The sequence below is a fragment of the Eulemur rufifrons genome, chromosome 7 (assembly GCF_041146395.1).
Source record: "Eulemur rufifrons isolate Redbay chromosome 7, OSU_ERuf_1, whole genome shotgun sequence".
Lineage (NCBI taxonomy): Eukaryota > Metazoa > Chordata > Mammalia > Primates > Lemuridae > Eulemur > Eulemur rufifrons.
This window is the reverse complement of record NC_090989.1, coordinates 37,094,974-37,115,811: the sequence shown is the minus strand read 5'-3', so window position 1 is coordinate 37,115,811 and position 20,838 is coordinate 37,094,974. Positions and strand designations below refer to the sequence as shown.

Here is a 20,838-nt window from a genome sequence, read left to right as displayed (position 1 = left end):
CATATACTAAGTAACATGTTTTTCTTTCTTAGAGATTACTTGCAGGAAATAGGTATATATTATTAGATTGTATTAAATCTAAAATCATTACTATAAAATCAATTAGGACACTGCTAAATGTATAGAAATGAAAACTGTATTAGTAGACCTGTTCACTTAAAAGAAATGTAAACTAATGGAACAGAGATTTCCATTTAAATTGACGTAAGCCAAAGAAATAAAAAAGCTTAAAATGAAACTTTTAAAAATGTTTCATGTTTTAAAATATATAAGCCACAAGAGTGCCCTTAGAAAACAGAACAGAGCAAATGGTCTTCTTCCCTTGATAGTGGCATTGGAAAAAAATATAAATACAGGTTTTTCCTAAATATTTCCCCAATGCTGCAAATAAATAAGTAAATATTTAAAGATTTGAAATTTTTCCAGAGTTCAACTTTATACAAGTGAAAGGTAAATGCTCCATTTAGTTTTGGAAATAGTTATATATTATCAGTGATATATTTTCCTATTCCAAAAAAGGTCTACTAAAATAGAATCGCTTTAGCATTCTGTGGTAACTTGGAATGACATAGCTTGACACGCTGCAATTATTCAAATGTTCAGGTCCATAGCTGACTGAAAAAAACCTGGACCCCCAGCCAGCATTCCTACCTACAGCCAATCCACAAGCATTAACAATATGGTATGTGCAGGAAGGTTGAATGTGCCTCCAACATATTGCTTGTTCTTTCCAAATAAATTTCTTGTTTTCATTATGAACTATGTTTTACATATTTAACTTTAAAACTGAGTCAACCTCATATAATAATTGTTTTTCTAAAAGACTAATGGAAATTTAGTTACATTTACAGCCTAAATATAGAATTTAATCTTTTTATAGATAAGCAGGTTTTTCTATATGGACCATCTGGATACTGAATTATTACTTAATTTTTGTCAAGTAAAAAAGCTCCCAACATATTGACACTTAATTTTTAAAAGCACACAAGGCTGTGAAAATTGTATTTTATTACCAACAATAAAACCAGAAAGATTTTTAATAGCTAAACACTGATAATAAAAGCTCATAAACAACTTCTTGATTTGCACACTTTGGAATTTAAGTGTGTAAAGATGATATATTCTACCATTCCAAATGCTCTATTTGAGTACATTTATAGTGACTAACTCAGAAGTATAATAATTTTACTCCATTCATTCCTTCTCAGTGCTGGATTTCTTTTTCTTTTATTTTGATAAATGTTTCTTTATGGTTTTGTATTCTTTTTTTGAAGCATCTACACCAAAAAGGGAAAGAGGGGACACATTATTGAAGCCAAATAAAAATTAAACAAAGGTAGACTGGATTTTCTTTTGATATAAAGGAGCTAGAGAATAGAAGTAAGACTAGTTCATTATTGCTTTTTAACCTGATTTAATGAAATAAATGCTTTAGAAAGTAATTTGAAGTACATATGTGTCATGTTGTGCTTATTTTAATTTAGCTTATTTTATTTTGAAATCAGGGAAATGAAATAGCAATTGAAGTAAAGGAATCTGCATATAAGTAATACTCTTTCATAATCTACATCTTAGGCAATTGTGGCTCATTAACAATGTCCACATTAAATATGAGTAAAATTTGACAATTCATCTCAATTTCTCTATACTGGCATAAGGAAAATAGTTAAGAAAATTTTTCTTTCAGTTTATATAACTCAACTTTGTGTATATGATGCTTTTTACAATTTATTAAGATTGCTTCAAAAAGTCTTTAGAAAGAAAAAGTAGCCGTTTATTAAGTTCTTTCAGAAAGTAATGTTTTAGGATTATACTGATACAAACAGATCCCTAAATTCATATACATTTAAATAATTAAGTTTTATGATTCACATGATTTAACAATACAGTGGTATCATATGGGCTAAAAATTGTGGGCCTATAATTTCTAGACTGGAGCTATATTTATTCTAGATGTGTGCTAAAATTTATTCTATTCTACATAAATCGCTTAAAACATTTTACTTAATGTTACCTTTTTAAGCATATGCCATGAAATGCTACGGTCTGACTGTGTGTGTCCTCCTCAAAATTCACATATTGAAATCCTTATCTCCTAAGGTAATGATATTAGGAGGTAGGTCCTTTGGGAAGTGATTAGATCACGAGGGTGGAGTCCCCATAAACATGATCTGTACCCTTATAAAAGAGGCCCCAGAGAGTTGCTTTGCCCCTTTCACCATGTGAGGATACAAGTAGAAGTTTTCTTCAGGTGAGGAATTGGCCCTGACCAGACACCTAATCTGTCTGTGCTTTGATCTTGGACTGCCCAGCCTCCAGAATTGTGAGAAAGAAACATTTGTTGTTTATAAGCCACCCAGCCACCCAGTTTTTGATACTTAGTTATAGCAGCCCAAACAGATCAATACAATTAATGTGCAATTAAATTTTGAAGAAGGAAGTATACATCTTTAAATTTTGTGAGTTTCATTAATATTACTCTGGTTTTAGATAGTTTGATAATATTTGATTTCTTAAATTAAAAAAAAAAATCCTTTGGGTTTTTTGTTGTACCATTTTGAACTAAAATTTCATTGCAATTAACCTCATTAATAAATTTGTTAAAATTATTAGATAAATAACAATTTTGCCATTTCAAAATCTGATATTAAACCAAATCAGTGTGTGCAACAACAGCCATTTGATTTTTTACAAAGATTGAATAAATAATTCAACCACTAATGTGAGAAAATTTTCTTATCTGATATATTGAAATGTATTATATATTTGAACACACACACTCTTACTAATACGACAGAGGGTATATTGGATATCATCTTATTTCCATATCATGGCTTATCTCTACATTTAGCACATTTAGAGTCTTGCATAGGAAGAAACAGATATCAAGGAGTAATTTGGGAGTTTTCCTGCCTTAAGTATAAAAGGTTAAGTTATGAATTCTTATTTTTTAAAAAATCATAATAAATAGACATAACCACTTATATTTGTCACTATATCTCATATATGTCTCTTGATTTTTAATAACAATATTATCATCTATAAAATGAGAGTGATACTAAAGATTACTAGATTATGACTTGGTTATAAAATTAATATTATATAATAAAAATGAAAAATGTTATTAAATTAAACACAAATGGTAAAATAATGCTTATACTACAAATGACATCAAGTCATTTGGAACCATTTTATAAATTATTATATTTAATTCATTAAAAATTATTACAGTGAACTAAAAAATGATGTTTATAAGTATATGTATAAATATATGTCTTCTGAATGATAAAGTTAACTAGGCCACTGTCTCAAAAAAATCCTGCAATATCCTAAAGCAGAATTAAAATTATATAAATCAAGTATATTTTAAACTTCATGGAAAGTTTATAAACTATTATACTTCCAAGAACAGATAGATGGTAGATAGACTGATATACAGGTTCCATATGCTCTAGTACCATTTCATCTAATTTTTTTCATATTATCAATAAAAATAAATTTGAAATTAAAAAATAATCAGTGAAATAACACCAAAAAATTTTGCTAGAATTAAAACTATAATTACTTATAACATTAATGACACAAGCAAAACTATAATTATTAATAAGGAAAAACCCTACCATTTCCTTAATTGTGTGATGCTATTACATGTAAACATGTTTGTTTTACTAAGAAGAATCGAACATTAATTCTGTCATATATTGAGTACTGATTATATTTTCATAACTCTACATGTTATCTAATCCTCAAGACCCTGAGAATTAAGTGCTTCTTATTCTTCTGATGAAAAAACACTGAGGCTTAATTTGGTTCACCATTCAAGACCAAAAGTCTTGTAAACAAAAGAACAAAATCTCATACCCAAAGATTTCTCTGGGGCTCATTTATTCTTTGTCTTTCCCAAGACTGTTCAAGCTGGTTCCCTTCTCTGTATTTTAACACCTTAGTTGTAATAGGACATTGCTAATTGCTTGTTTTTACTTCATGTGGTTGAAGCTCCTCTTCCTCCCAACAGGGATACATTTTAGACACAAATTGAAGAGATGTGCGAATTCTCAAGGTTATGATTTTAATGATTTTAAAACAGTTTCTTTTGCTCCAATTCATCTTGATTTTTAATATAGATATAACTGTAATTTTTCAAATTTATTTTAAATTGGATACTTATCATATCATAGAATGGAAAATTCAGCAATAATAGGAGTTGTGAAATAGGAGTTGTGAAAGTGTAAAGATATTAACAGTGATTCATTTGTGATCATTTGTTAAATATATGAACATAAGTGCTATAGTTTATGAAATTTGAAGAGATGCAATTTAAACCTAATAAAAGCAAATATATTTAGTTTACATCAAATTATTGAATAAGAGAAAGAAATGAAGTAAATCAACTAAAAATATTGCAGGCTGAAAATATTTCTTCTCTTTAGTTCTCAGCTTTTTTAGGCAATATATTCTTATTATGATCACCACTTAAGCATAATTTTAGCCATCTTTCACAAATTTATAAATACATGAATTCTGTTCAAATATAATTCCTTCTAAAATCTATAATTTCATAGGTAATGCACAAAGAAAGGACTATTGCGTAACTTAAAAGCAATAGAGTGTAAAATTTTCAGCATTGTTTTTGTACTGAATAAATTCTCCACCCTCTCAAAAATAAATTAGAATATTAATGATGCAAGTGAGCTTGGTAACTTCCCCCATCCCCAGATGTTTGTTGACGACAGAAGGAAAAATGGGCATTAGGCTAACATTCAATATTAGCGCCAGTATTTTTCCCATATAAAATATATAATATGAATTGTCAAGCTTACAAAATACTTTATTTCTACATATTTTTGTGCCATCTAAAAATTTAACTTCCAACTCTTAAGCAAAAAAAGAGGGATTGGTATACATGTATTTTGTGTGCACGTGTGGGTCTCATTTGAAGTTACTTATTTCTGCGTTTGAGGAAAAGATTAATTCTTTTCTTTTTATTTATTTTTTTTTAGATTAAGATTAATTCTTTTTAATCACTTTAAGTATCTATGGTGTAAAGTTTAGAAAAACATCCTAGGAAACTGAAAAAATAATGTAAATTTACCTGAAAAAGAAAACAACTAATTTCATTTTAATAGGCTAATTAAAATGTCACAGTTCGAATTCCACTTAAGATCAATGTGAACTAATAAAAATGTTAACTTACTTTGAAATAAAATAAAATATTTTTCTCTCATTTTAGTCCTTAATAGTGTTTGTGTGTGCGTGTGTGTGTGTGGTGTGTGTGATACCTACACACACATATAAATGTCCATTGAAGCAGAATACTAAAAAATATATATATATATATATATATATATACAAATATATATTTATTTTCAGAGAACCAAAAGACAGATGCAAGGTTTTCCCACAAAAACATTAATACCTTTCAGTAAAGATTAAGCACAAGCATGTATTTTATGGGGTAAATGTATTAATTTGATTGCTGGTGATTTTAGATACAAAAAATAATTTTCATAATTTCAGGGCCTGGCATATCACCATATGTGTGTGTGTGTATATATATATATATATACACCATGTACTCAATAAATATTGTTGAAGAAGGACAGAATAATTTATTATTAGTCTTTTGTGTTACACATGTGTCTTAAAAAATAAGTCAATACACCTCCCTTTTTTTCTGTCAAAGTGATTTGTTTATACAGTCAGAACTTAATATTCTCATAGAAATTTTGTTAGTTTGTAATAATTGTTAATTTGAATTACTGTTTGTAAAAATCCTTGTAGAATATAAAAATTAAAGTAGAACTTTAGACACCTTTTATTTCATATAATGCCATAAAAATTTTTTAACTTATTCTTTATTTTTGTTATTTTTATTATGTCTCTTCTATTTTTATAAAAATTTTTATGAGAAATATCTTCAAACTTTTCTCATTTGTAGATGTAGCTCAAATAAAGCTTTTTCAGTCATACAAAAATAAACCTAGGTCTTTCTGGGAAATCTTATAATTGCTACTATCAAATGTATTTAGTTATCAATACTGTACATTTTATAATATAGTTGACATGACTATTAAAATTTCACAATTATCAAACATTAGAATTTTTTCTGAAACAAGAGAAAGAAAGATTATTACAACAGTTAAGTCAAAGCTAGCAACTCAATCTAATATCAAAAATTAATAAAAATCTTAAGAAAGAAAGTTTAATTGAACAACTTTTACAAGTGAAGAAAAACAATTCTAACCGTATCCTTGGTACAACTTAATTATATATAATAATGTAAAGTCCCCATGAATTTCAAGTTAATTGTTAAGTTTAACACAGATTAGTATAGCCAAAGTGACACAAAACACATATAAGTAAGAAACAGACAGACTTAAGACAAAATTCTCTCTGAACACTGCTTATGTAGAAATTAAATTTAAAGCATCTTTTTCTATAACGGCTTCAAAACTTGTTTTTATTTCTTCATCAACTACTAGCTACATAATGACTGCTCAAGAATGCTTTTTATATTTCTCAACAATAACGTAATTATTTCTTTTGTCCTTAAAGATACCTCAATTCTTTCAAGGTTGCTTTCCTTGAAACAAAAGTGTTTGTCTATTGATACCAGAAATTATTTATGGAGCCAAATATCAATTCAAATATGGCCAATTCTACATTTACTTTTAGAATATTCTATTCATAAAATAAGTAGACTCACTTAGCAAATCACTTTAGGATGATATATATGTTGAATATTTACTTGAAAGTTCTATGTAGAGCATAGTTTATAATGACATTATGGACTCTGCCAATTTTAGAACAAATTCAACATGGTATTTTAAGCTAGTAGCAGAGGAATAGCGAGTCATTAACTTTAAACTAGGATCTTAAAAAAGCAAAAGCTACCTCTGCATCCTTAAATATCTTATTTCTTTGTTTGCATTTCAAGACAAGGCAAAAATTGTGTCACATATTCACATTTTAAATTTGTTCAATGCTGTTCAGCACCATATATTTTTAATCTATATTCTGGAATATTTTTAAATAGTCATAAATGACAGCAAAAAATTTAAAATGTACAATTTTATTTCATCATCTATTCCAACAACCCTAACTGATAGTATTTTAGGTGATGATTACTTCTTATAATTAGATAAAATTGAATCTCAATTTTCTACCCTTGTAAAAAACTTCTATAAAGCTCCATTTAATCTGCTTTCCAGGCCATAACAAAGAATCATACTGTACCTCCGATGCTGCTGGTTGTTGCAGATGTGGTTGGGCTGGTTGTTATGGCTACAGTGGTTGTGACTGTTGCAGTGGTAAGGGAGGGGATGATAGTAGTGGAAAGCAAAGTGTTGGGAACATCTGGTGAGTGGAAAAAAACAAAATATAAAACAAAATCATATCATGCAAACAAAAGAGAAACACAAATGATTCAAATTATAAATACTTATTTAGGTTTAACTTTAACAGGCTTTAACAGAATATCAGGTACAAAACTGACTGTACCACACAGTTCCTGTCATTTTTTTTTTCACTTCTTTTTCATGCTCCAACACAAAGCAAAAACTTGGAGCAATGTTTGAGAATAAGGAGGTGGTCTACAATATTTACAGTGAAATTTAAAATGACAAGAATTCATTTGTTCACTGAATCATTTAAAAGTTTGACATGCAGTAGCAAAATACATATAGATAAAACAAAAAATGACATGCTTTGTCAAAGAAGTAAACAAAGAAATGACATATACAGAAATAAACACAAATACCACCATATAAGATTAACAAAATGTTAACGATGAATGAATATATGCATGTTAAATGCTTTTTGACTTTTTTCTTTAGGAAAACTTACTGATAGGAAATAGGATGAGAGCAATCTTTAGAAACAAACAAACAAAAGAAGCCAATTGTTGTTATTATTGTTATTTTGCTTCTCCTGTTCTCACAAATGATGTTAATGTACAGTTTAGAGTTTTGCAATTCTTACCCTGATTAGCTGGTAACGCCTTCTAACAATTTTGCAGTACCTAGGAGTCTTTAACAAGTATTGAGTCAACTAGCATGGAACCCAATGTTCTGAAAGGTTTATGATTTGTCTTAATATGTCATACCTAGGAGACATTACTGAACATGCACTTGAACTGTAACATTTAATCTCCACTCTATGATTAGTCAAGTTGCCAAAAGTTAATAGTAGATTCAAATACAGAGAAAAAAATGAACGGAAAAAAATAGCTTAGTGTTTAATGCCCAAATCTTCCTTCTGTTCATTCATAACTAGCTGAAAATATGAAGAATAGTATAGATAATATAGAAACATTATAGCCAGTGTCAAGCTATGAGAATCTCAATGAGATTCTCAGAGTCAAATCTTGGCTAAAATAGATAGGCATATAATTTACACAGCAAGGAAATTAGAAACAGTTCCCAAATTACCTGTAATTACTGTGCTGGGGTTTGATTTCACATGTTTGTGTCACATAGTCCCCATATATTCAAAGTGTTTGACAAATTATTTTTCTATTAAAAAGTTTCCTGTCATTCTCTCAGTTAAAGCCTTTGAGTCACACCAAACATTTCCTAGTTCTTCACTTCTGATAAATAGCCCTACTCAATCTGTAGCTTCTACCTGCTGAATTCTCTACACTGTAGACACCAGAAAACAGCATGAGCTCACTCTCTATCTTGAGTATTGATGTTTACACCTGTTTTTCAACAGAGAAAATGCTTCCTGGCCAGTCAAATTAATTAAACAACCTTCTGAAATCTCAGTGGTGCTGCATTAATCACTGGGGAAATTGGGTTAAGCCTGGTGTGCGATTTACCATAATCATAAAGTAGAACTGATTTTAACAACATTATAAATGAATAAATATGTACATAAACACATATACTTCTTGTTTACTAATTTTTATAATATCTTCTCATTTCATGGTAAGTTTTGTTAAGTAGCTTAGGCAGATCAGAGGTAAATGAAAACATTTTCTAAATTAAGAAAGCACATGTAATTTTAACTTTTATGCATATCTTAAATAGAAAATAATACATTTTTGTCTCAGCAAAATTGTTTGCTCATTAGGATCTCAAAATTTATGTATTTAATAAATGCAAAGGCCAATATCTTTCATGGCTATCAAATATAAGAACAATAATACTAGTCATTTAAAACTCCACGTAAAAAGCCTGATATTTCAAAATTCTCACAGATTATAACATATTAGCTTATTTTCCATCACACAGTGGGTTAGAATACTATTCCACTGGATCTTATTCTAATAAGAAAAGTAGTCTTTCAGCCCCTCCCTTTGATTCTTAAGAGCAGGAACACAAATAAGATGATTTTGTTTGAATTTGTTTTTAGCTTAGCCAAAATAAAAAACTATTTGGGTTTTTTTTTCCTATTCCATGTCACCAAGGATAGGTAATTAAAAAAAAAAAAAAAAACCTGAATTTTTTTGGAGTGAGTCTATATATTTTCAGGTACTATTAGCAGTCTTGTATCAACCAAGTAATATCCTTATTTCTTACAAGTGTGAAAATGCATTAAACATATTTTTATAGTTTAATATTCAAAGAATTAAAAAAGATGGATAGTTTTAATAATTGTTAATCCATTTTAAAATAACTTCTCTAAACTTTTAAAAATTTCCACATAGAAAAATCATTATTTACACATAGCCTGGTTCCTTTTTCATCCCTTCAGCATACTCTCTTAACCTCCTCTCTTGACTTCATATGTAGCTAAAAACAAATTGGGTGAAAACAATTTGGTGGAAAGCACCTTGGCCAGCATGACAATTGGGTCAAAAAAATGAGCTGTCAAAAAAAAATCTCTTCCACTTCACTGCTACATATTTTTAACGGCTACTATGTTTATTTTATCCTGTGTGTTTTGAGACATTTTAAACATTTTAACTTTTCTAGTAATTTTGAGGGCTTCTTCATTCTGTTCTTTCATGAGCATCCCATCATTTCAGCTCTATTTTAAAATACTGAAAGTTGAAATAACCTAAATATTCAACACCAGAAGATTAATTGGAATCAGTTAAAATTCAATGATATAAGATTAGTTAGAATTAGTTGACATTTTCAGAAAGACCAAGAAAATTGTATGAAAGTTCTGTTTTCTACCTAAACTTTCCATCTTCTCTTATTTTATTGGTGCTATTTTCCCACTAGACCATCAGTCATTGAAGGGAAGAACTCTGCCTTAGTTTACTGTTGAAACCCCAGAACAATTTAAAGGGTCAATAAATATTCACTAAATGAATTTATTCATAACATTATAAGCATAGGACATATTTTACAGGATTAACTAGTTAACATAAAACTAAATAATTTTTGTTACTTCTGCTCATAAAAATCGTTTTTGCCTTCAATATAAATAGACAATTGTTATTTACTAATGGATAAATTTTCAACACCATAACCTACTTCCTTCAATAAATTTTTTTGTTAAAAAAAAAACACAAATCTTTCCTCATATTTCTTACCACTTTGAAAGCAATGAGAGTCTGACCTAAGATTGATGTTTTCCCTGTTTCTTCCAAGCTTTCTCCATTTTCACTTAATTTGTGACTTTCAGAGAATGGGTGAAAGATTAGAAGGACTCACTAGAAAGCTCCTAGTCAGTGGTGAAAGATCACAACAAATTACGAGTTGATTATTATTATTTCCACTTGATGAGAAAATTTTGAGACATTTTCATTATCTCTAAAATTGAATTACATATAAATATATAAGTTATATTACAGAAATATTTTTTATTTAATATGAGTATAATGAAGAGATTTCTCTATGGCTTCCATCTCAATATCATTGATTTTTAGTTGCCTGATTATAACTCTTGTCAGAGTAGAAACTAACAAAAGACTCTGAGCTGTCTTCATAAGTTCAATCACTCATTTTTCTGGTTTTCATTTCTACAAATGAGTGGCAATATTTGGCATCATTTAACAAGTGTTGTAAATGTCCTGGTTTGGTGCTTTCACTTTTGGCCTTTTACTTAGACATTGATTATGAAAATATAGCAATATTTTTATTAAAAACATATGGAATAGAAAACACTAGTATTAATTATTTTCCTCACTTTTGAGCTACTTATATCCTATACAATTTTAGAGCCATTTTACTATTAATACAAAGAAGAGTCCATCAAATACAGTATAGGATAGGCCATTTTTTCCCTTGTAAGATACCATTTCAAAATTTTACCCAATAATGAAAATATATTAATTCATAATCAGAAAAATTACACACTTGCACACATATGCAATAAAAATTCTAAATAATCGTTCAAGATAATTTGCAGTTACACTAGTATTATAAGTAATTTGCTGAAAATGACGTCTTAATATATGCCTTATATGTTAACATCTTATGGTTAATCAAAGGATAGCTGTACAAGGACACTATGACATCTATGAATAAAACATGATCAAATTTATAGTATGTGATGCATTATTTATACATAGTGAAATTCAGAAATGATAACAATCTAATACACAGCTCAATTTAGATGATATTCCAACTCCAACTTCAACACTACAAGATGAGCTCAAATATTTTATTGTTTGTCTTAGAAAGTGTATTAATTTAAATAACTACTATTGCATTTGCCTGAAATAACAAAGTGGTTATGCACAATAAGTTCAGAACTGGGAATTTACAAAAGAAATTAATTGTATTATATTTTTTGAGATGTTAAGGCATAAAGAGTAATGGAGTCAGCAATTGGTAAAATATGTAGTGGGTGTAAAAGTATTTGGGGGAAGTAAACTAAGGGAAAGTAATTAAATTTTGTCCAGATCTGACCAGAAACATTAGTAATTATACATAAATTATTTAGATACAATTAAATCCAAACAAGACAAATTTCAATGAAATTCTTCAGAATCAGAATTAAAAACATATTCTCACTAATAAGAAATTTGTTTGAATGCTGTTAAATCTAACAATAGTTTTTAAGCTATTAAAATTCTGATTGTAATATATAGAAATATATAACACCAATTTCTCTGAAAGCATGTAATCATAATTTCATGTTTTAAATTTCTTTGGTTAGCAGACTAAATCTCACATATGCTAAATACTATACATTACTATATACTAATATGGATAATACTTGCTATAATAACTTGATGATTTTAGATAGGATACTAAATAGATTCATAGAGGTCCAGGATTCATCATCAAAAACTTTTATATTATATATATATATGTATACACATACACACACACACATATATATATACACACACTTACACATGCATTATTTTAAGTTTTAGATACTGAATCCTGAACCTCTATGAATATATATGTATATATGTATGTATGTATTAATACATATGTATACGTCATAGTAAATAAAGACATTTTCTTCAAAGGAAAATGTGAGCGTTTTTATTCATATGAAACAGTAAAGTTTCCAAGACACAAAATTTCTGCTTATCCTTTTTCCTACGTATAAGGTGTGAAGTATAATAAATCACACTTTTTGTTTCACTTGTAACATGTATAAAGTACTGTTTTTATGTAAAAGAAAAATTTTGGAGTATTTCAATAATGTCAGACATAATATCCTCTAAATCTATCAATTGAACAATTGCATATTAGTGCAGACAAAGTCTAAGTGGGCTGTAAAAGTTATTCATATGAGTGAATATTGTGTTACATAAATGCAATATAAATAATCTGTGTTACTTCTATGAGAACATAGTCACATGCAGAATTATTAATACAATTTAAACTCAAACAACAAAGTTGTTGAATCAGGAAACTAAAATCTGTGTACAAACACCATGGCTAAAGTTTATGATGATAAATTTATCAGTCCATCATCTCTTCCTGCTCAACCCGCATGACTCTGATAGGAAGACCTCCCAAACCGCACCCACTATTGTTTGAGGCAGCCACAATGTTAATGTTTCCTGTAACAACAAGGGTTAGAATTCCTCAGAGCATCCATGACCGTTTTCTTTCTTTATTTTCCATAGTGCCAGGTGGACATAAAGGAGGAAGCTTAAGCCTAGCGTACAAGAAGACATCTGCCCCAACACAAGGACTTTTCACCAAGAAACAGCTAGAGATAGCTCTTTCTGTTCTTTGTGCTGCCACGCTCTCAGAGCCACATCCTGTTTCATGACATTGGTTATTACTTCTTTCACATCCATCCTTCAAGTCCTGCTTTAAATGTGAGCTCATCTGTAAAGCACACCCCAATTCTGAGAAGAGTTAATATTATCCTTTGTACTTTCAAGCACTTTGCAGATGCTCCTATAACCACTTATTATATATCACCATTATAACTGTGTCTATCTCTCCCAATAAACCATAGGCTCAGCCCTCAGACAATGTGTGATTGTCTTTTAAAAATATCACTTTGTCGGCTTGGCGCAGTGGCTCACTCCTGTAATCCTAGCACTCTGGGAGGCCGAGGAGGGCGGATTGTTTGAGCTCAGGAGTTGGAGACCAGCCTGAGCAAGAGCGAGACCCTGTCTCTACTAAAAATAGAAAGAAATTATATGGATAGCTAATATATATATATATATATATATATATATATATATATATATATAAAATTAGCTGGGCATGGTGGCACATGCCTGTAGTCCCAGCTACTTGGGAGGCTGAGGCAGGAGGATCGCTTGAGCCCAGGAGTTTGAGGTTGCTGTGAGCTAGGCTGATGCCACGGCACTCTAGCCCAGGCATCAGAGTGTGACTCTGTCTCAAAAAACAAAAAAAAATCACTTTGTCTTGAACAAGTTCACACTGACCCAACCGCTCATTAGCTCTCCATCTCAGAATAGCCTTCCTTTCTTGGTGTACCTGTAAAATGCTGCTCTCAAGTCTCAACCTGATTTCCACCTGCTCTGTAAAGAGGTCCTTGACTAACAAAGGCCCACCTATTTTCCCTTCATTCTAAATACTCGTTGTGCCTTTTGAGTTTATCTACTATTTCCTTCACATTATCCCACCCTTATGCCCATGTCCAGTGATACTTCCATTCACAACACACAGCTAGAAGCAGACCCATAGTTATGTGTCTCCCACTAGTTCCAAATCTCTTTCCTTCTCAGTGGAAAACAAAAATTAAAATATGTGTATGATGTTATTGCAACATTTTAAAATTTTCTCTACATATAATTAATAAACTCTACTATTTTAACTCATTAGTGATAAAGTACACTGTACACAGAATAGCTTAATAGCTCTTCATGAAAATTGTGGTTGAAAATTAAGAGGCTATAACACTCATTTGGCACTTAGCATACATTGTTTGTATTTTGTTGTTGTTGTTGTTTTCATGAACCAAAAAGTGATAAAACAAAGAGAATGGACTCCATGGTAAACTCCTGTGTTTCCTCAAGGTACCTAGCTCGAAGCTTTAAATGTAAGATGCTTTTGAAAGAATGCTATTATTGATAATGCTACTGTTGATAATAACAATGATGTCAATAGATAAAGAATAGTATCATTTTTAATAACATGAATCAGTAACTGAGCATCATATATTGTTAATCCCTGTAAAAAGTTGCTTCCCTCTGCTCTTTATCATATTCGTGAGATGATATTTAGTAATTCCTGCTAAGAATCTTCAAGTCTAAAATATAAATTAAAAAAATGCAGCATACAGAAGAATTTTATATTCTGAATGCATATTTTCAGTGTTTCAAGAAGTGTTAGAGTTCTAAATCATATCATCCAATTAAAAATAATATAAAAGTGTCCTTTGCTTTATATTCTAATGAAGATTTTCAAAAAAAACCTGCAACCACATTTTGTTATTGGAGCTTATTAGAGCACAACAGATCCTGTATAACCTTGTCAAAATGAAATCAGTTTCAACAAGCACTGTATACAATAAACTGAAGAGTGGTACAGCACCTTTTTTCCAATAACGAGCTTTTCAGGTTAAAGGTATGTTCTGTTCTCTACAAATGCAGTGTACAATAATTTCTAACTTGTCAACCTGTTTTGTTTTGTGGCAGTTTCTCTTTCTGAAAATGGCATTCAGAATGGATTTTCGAAGCAAAATTAAGTGTAAAGAGTTCCAGATGCCCAAGCTGCTTGTTGCTCTCCAAGGGCTGGTGTTCAATATGGAGAAAAATTGCTACCATTTAGTCTGGAATCTATATGTATATTTGTTTTCTGTTTTATCTCACTAACCAACCCCAGAGTGGTCTTAGGGTAAGTGGGAGTCATGTATACCCTATAAATACATATAACTATTATTTACTGATAATAAATTAAAGATTAAAAATTATAAAAAAGAGTGAATCCAAACCAAGAGTTATTAATGGAGATGCAGAGGGGTTAGAACCAGATGTCTATTAGAAGTACTAAGGTAATAAGTGCTTTTTTGGTAGAAGGTATTTGCATTTCCTTACTTTAAAAATAATAGGGCATTCCTTAGTCTTCTTACTGCTAATTGTGCTACTATTAGAAACAATGGTAAGAGGAAAGTTTACTATATTTGCTTTTCCCTGTTCAGAGAAGAAGGACATTTATCTACTCCCATTATGTTCAGCTACATGGGCAGCCTGTTTGGATTATAGCATAAAAGTGCATAACAGCACAAAGGGTCTTACTTGAATGATAACCACCAGGTTGACAATGCCTCAACTCACTGGTGCATGCCTTCTTCTCAAGAGTCATATAGTAAACTCATCTGCTTCATAAAAGGGAACCCTTTTAAAAATTGTATTTGAATGAATCCGTTTTCATCCCTCTGATAGCTTCCACTGGTTTCGCATACTAAATGGAATCCTTATACAATAAAAAAAAAGCTGTTCTTTAAAAATGAAAAGTACTGCAATTTTAAACTGTAGGTGGTAACCAACAGTTCTGTGTAATTACAAGAAAAGTTTATGAATAAAATCAATGTGTTATTTGAAAAAATGTATGCATTTTTTTTTCTTTTATAATACTTTTTTACATTCCAAACTGACAAAAGTAAAGTGGAATCTCAAGTAGGAAAAATAAATGCCTTTAAAGTGCATGATCCTACATCATTTAGCTCCACCTATTTCAATACTGTGAATTCTTTTTTAAAAGTACTTTACCTAAGAATAAATCAGATGATTTGGTCAAATATTTCAAGTTCTGTGAGGATCTAAGTGTCCTATTGGGGGAATATTACTGTCATCTATTAAAAGAAAAATTTAAACCAAATATGAATACACACAAGGAGAAGTGAGAAGTAGTAGAAAAACAGTGATTGAGAAATACAAATATTTGGATATTTCATGTAGGATGTGTGATAAAGTAACTGAGAGACATTTTGCCTATCATTTAACCTCTGTGTATGTATGCTGCCTCATCTAAAAATTGAAGAATTTGAACTTGGTCATTTATATAAATCCTTTTGGATCAGGTTTTTAGCCAGTGACAGATCACATTTAATCTTCTAAAAGCAGAACACCTTCACTTAGAAAAATTATAAATGCTATCTTCAGAAGATATAGGGACTCCCTAAAGGTATTGGTTCAGATTCAAAATGCAATAAAGTAATTGATATGTTGCCTCCTTTTCTAAATCATATAACCCTCTCATCTTCAAAATAATCTTGTACATATTTGAAAAAAAAATGTTAATCTGAATGTGATATAAAATGTTAATGTCAGTGAGCCTTTTAGGATACAAAAATCACCCTTCCTATCAAGTTAACCATATTTAAATATAGCATGCTTATGACTAAAACCTCTTTTAAGCTTTCTTGCTTGATCTTATTTTTTTCAATGTTAATCTTTCCTTCTTTAAAAGAGTTGCTTAATTCATAGTAGATCATATTTTTATGTTACTCTATATATTTCTCATCATGGAACTTATTAGAAGCATTTCCCATGGTCATCTTGATTCTGCCTCTTATTTAATACATAAATTCCACTAAAGAGTGACAGTGGCTACCAGAACCCTGAACTAATATCCTTGAGGGTTAAGTAAACATGTGTGACCTTTGTTGAGGGCAAAGAGATGCTACTAAAGTATGCTACTAAAGACACAAAAATCAAAAAAATTGTCATTAAACTAAAATTGAAAGTTATTAAATAGCACTAGTTACAGTGAATTCTATTTTTTACTTACATGTTTATTGGCTGCCAATTTTTAAAAGATAATAAGATGCATCCAAATATATTTCATATTGCAATATAAAAGCTTAGTTAAATGAAAATTTAAAAGAATGTTTCAAAGATTATCATAAACTTGCAAACCTATAATTTAAGAAAGCTACCAATGGCTATTTGCAAGTAATTTTTATACATGCATATAAATAAATAGATCCACTTCGATCTATCCTTACAAAATAATGCCTTAAAAAAAAAACCTAAGAATAATGTTAAAAAGCATTATTAATAAACACCTATTGATCTCTGCTTTTAATATCCCCTCCTATCACCTCTGTCCCCAATGTTCAGGGCTCTCATAAGGAGCCAGGTCTTACTTCATTGTAAAAAAGTTTAATTTTTTTTTTAGTAATAATCATATAATTTTGCATAAAGATGAACACACATGCTTGGAGTCAACTGCATAACACTCTTAATTTCAAATATTTTTACTAGATATATTAATTATTCCAAGCACCTTGTTTATGTTGTGCATTGCTTAACTCTATAAGGTACATTTGATATGGGGTTCTAGGTAAATACATCTTACTTTTTATTTCCCAATATGGGGTAAAAGCTAAAGGTCTTTATTTTGGTAAAGAAGAGATATCAACTGCTATACACATATAATGTATGTATGTGCATATGCACACATCTGTACATACATACATTACTACATTAAAGTTTCTTCTCTTGAAGAGAGAGGGAGAGACAAAGACAGACAGAAATTTGATCATTAAAGAAATACTTATCGATCATTTACTATTTGGCAGGCAAGAGCTAGTGGTACAGAGATAGACAAGATGCATAAAATTTCTGTTTTTAAGGAAATCATAATCTATTGAGAGGACATAGAACATATTCTCATGTACTAATGCAAATATGTACATAAATAATATGTGCACATATGTATGTTGTAGGGACAAAGGTGACTCTATTTTAGATGCTAATTCTCCACGTGACTCCTGACTAACCCCAAGTCTAAAAATGCTTCCAAGATGTCTAGTTGATGTATTACTCTTATGTAGAAATGCCTATTTACTGTAAGTTTTGCCTTTCCTCATACATCATAGGCTGTGATGCTTGTGGTAGTCTCTTAGCCACCTACACGTTCCTTACAGAGCACGTGTACTTTTTCCCCAAGATATATGCCCTGGGTTTGTGTGGTTATGGTGTGGAGATCTACCTGTTTTGTGGCTGCCCAAGACCATACTTCTGTTTGTAAGTTTCCCTAATAAATCACCGTTCACCAACTGGATTTGTCTGCCTCATTCTGTGATTTCTTGGCATCTTTGGCATTTGGGGACTACTTTCCATATACGGTCCTTTTATGGAACATATGTGCATATGTATATACAAGCATATGTATAATCAAACATACAAATAAACAGTTATCAGATAAAGATAAATGCCCTATAGAGAATTAAAATGAAATGATATGTGACTTGAGGGCCGCTTTAGGTGGGAGTGGCCCAAAAAGGCCTCTCTGAGAAGTCTCATTTAATCTGAGATCTGAACGTCAAGAATTCAGTCTTGCAGAGACCATCATTCCTTGTACTCCCTCGGCAAGCATTCCAGGCAGAGGCAAAGTTCCTAAAAATAGAATGAGCTTGATGTCTCAGAGGAGATGAATGAGGACCAGGGAGACAGAAATAAGTGTGTGGAGAGTGATAAAAGATGCTGCAGAGGCAGGTAGCAGCCATATAACGTGGGGCTTGGTAAGCCAGGATGATGAGGGTTTGGGTTTTATACTAAGTGTCATGAAATGCCTTTGAATAAATTTAAATTGGAGAAAGACATGAAGGGACATGCATCTAAAGCATTTACATATTGCAGCTGCATGGGAAATAGATTGACAGAGGGGAAGCGTGGAAGTTGTGAACCCCGTAGATAATGTTTCAATAGTCTAGGCTAGGGAGGATGGTTGAATGAAGTGCATGGTTTGGAAGTAGTGTTGACAGAACCTGGTGATGAATTGAGGAGAAGGGTAGAGAGGAATCAAGGATAATTCCTAGATTCTAGAACAAGTACATATGTTGTTATAATGTTTGGGAAATTACATTGTAAGAAGCTACAAAGCAGGTTTTACATAAAATCTGTATCTTCTGTTTAGTCATGCCATTGTTTCTGGAAACCAATGCCAAAATTTTCTCCCATGGGCCATTACATATTGCTTGAAATCTCTAACAAATGAGCCAATTAATGCACATATACTTGGGTTGAAGAGCTCTATACATTTTTGTAAAGCTACAGCATAGTCTTATTTCCACATAAACAAATCTAGAAGGCTTGAGTGTGACAGATTTTATGCTTCTGTTTACCTTATTATATACTGCAACTGAGAGAAAAGATTGTATATAAATAGTGCAAGAAAAGATTTTTTTAAACAGTAAAAATCTTTAGTGATAGACTCATTCCCACTTTCAGACAAGGATGAGAGTTTTTCCCCTGTGCACCTTTTAGTCAGTGGTGCATCTAGGCTCACAGAAACATTTACTTAACAAAGGTATTTCTCAACAAAATTTTTACTCTGAAAGCTGAAATCTTAATTTATCCACTTCATGCTCATCTTAAAACAAAGAAATATAATTAAGCTTTAAAACTGTGTTGAGTATGCCCACATACTTACACTTTTTCAAATGTTTTATAATGAAAACTGTGCTCCGGTCTCCACTATTTTATGCCTTTCTGTTTCTCTGCAGAGTTCAACAGTATATTCATCCAGTCAGAGGTACACCTTTCCTGCAGGCATCAGAGCCCTCCCTGCTTATTCATGTCCAGAATGATATGTTTTATCTCAGCGATTAAAGAAGGTACTGTTTTAAGAATCGTCCAACTAGTTACTGCCTGGAAACTCTCAACCAGAGATGAGAACAGCAACCATAGGGCTCTTCCATTAGCACACTGTTTGTTGCTCCATATGGATATCTTTTCTATCCTTTTCTTCCTACACTGTATATTTTACATCTATGCTTCTAAGAAAGCTGCTCCAAAGGAAAAATGCTCATTATGAGTGCACAGAATTAATTTACCAACTGGTAGGTCTGTTTCCATGTGAAGAAACAGATTTTAGCTGAATTCCTTTTTAATGTTTGCTAGGCTGTGCATCTGTCTATAATCCAGGCTTCCCTGTCTGACTCCTCACCCACTCATGTGAGCTCCAAGAAGCACTCTTTTAGTTCCATCGTGACCTGTAAATATCACCCTGCCTAACAGTACAACTAAGCAAAAAAAACATGTAGCCTCTCAATGCTTCTAAAAGTTTTATTGCTGGATAATTTAAAAATAAATGCACATCACAAGAGGCTGCCAACAATGTAGTCTAGCTACACATTTACTATGAAGCACACAAGTACACTTTTCATTTTATTATGATGGAAGTCCTCATTGGCTTTCAAATCATGACATAAACACATAAAGGATATATCCCTGTAATACCAGGGATATATGTATTATAATCATATTTGCTTAGTTCAACAGGAAGAGAAGTCTGAAAACAAATTTAGGGTATTACTTCATGGTATTCCTAATCTATTTCATAATTATTTCCACATTCATCCATATATATATATATATGATTTTGCCAAATTTAGGGTCAAATGCTAATAACCCTAAAGCAACTCAATTTATATTTTGCATATTTGTTAAATATTGGAAAGAGATGATGTATGGATTGTAAATGTCTGTTAAAGTGAAAGAGAGGATGCCCCCCATGACTCAATTTTCCTTTCTCCTGGGAA

The 20,838-nt window shown here is 30.9% G+C and overlaps 1 protein-coding gene across 2 annotated transcripts in view; it reads right to left on the bottom strand.

Annotated features, from left to right (window-relative positions):
* CADM2 (cell adhesion molecule 2) overlaps positions 1-20,838 on the bottom strand; it is a 294,110-nt gene that overhangs the window by 66,032 nt on the left and 207,240 nt on the right. Inside the window, exon 8 of one of the 2 annotated variants that reach the window (XM_069472457.1) lies at positions 7,237-7,356. The exons of the other annotated variant lie outside the window; for it this stretch is intronic. Within the exon in view, the coding sequence (XP_069328558.1) occupies positions 7,237-7,356 (120 nt within the window). The remainder of the gene's footprint in view (positions 1-7,236; positions 7,357-20,838) is intronic. 2 annotated transcript variants of the gene reach the window in all.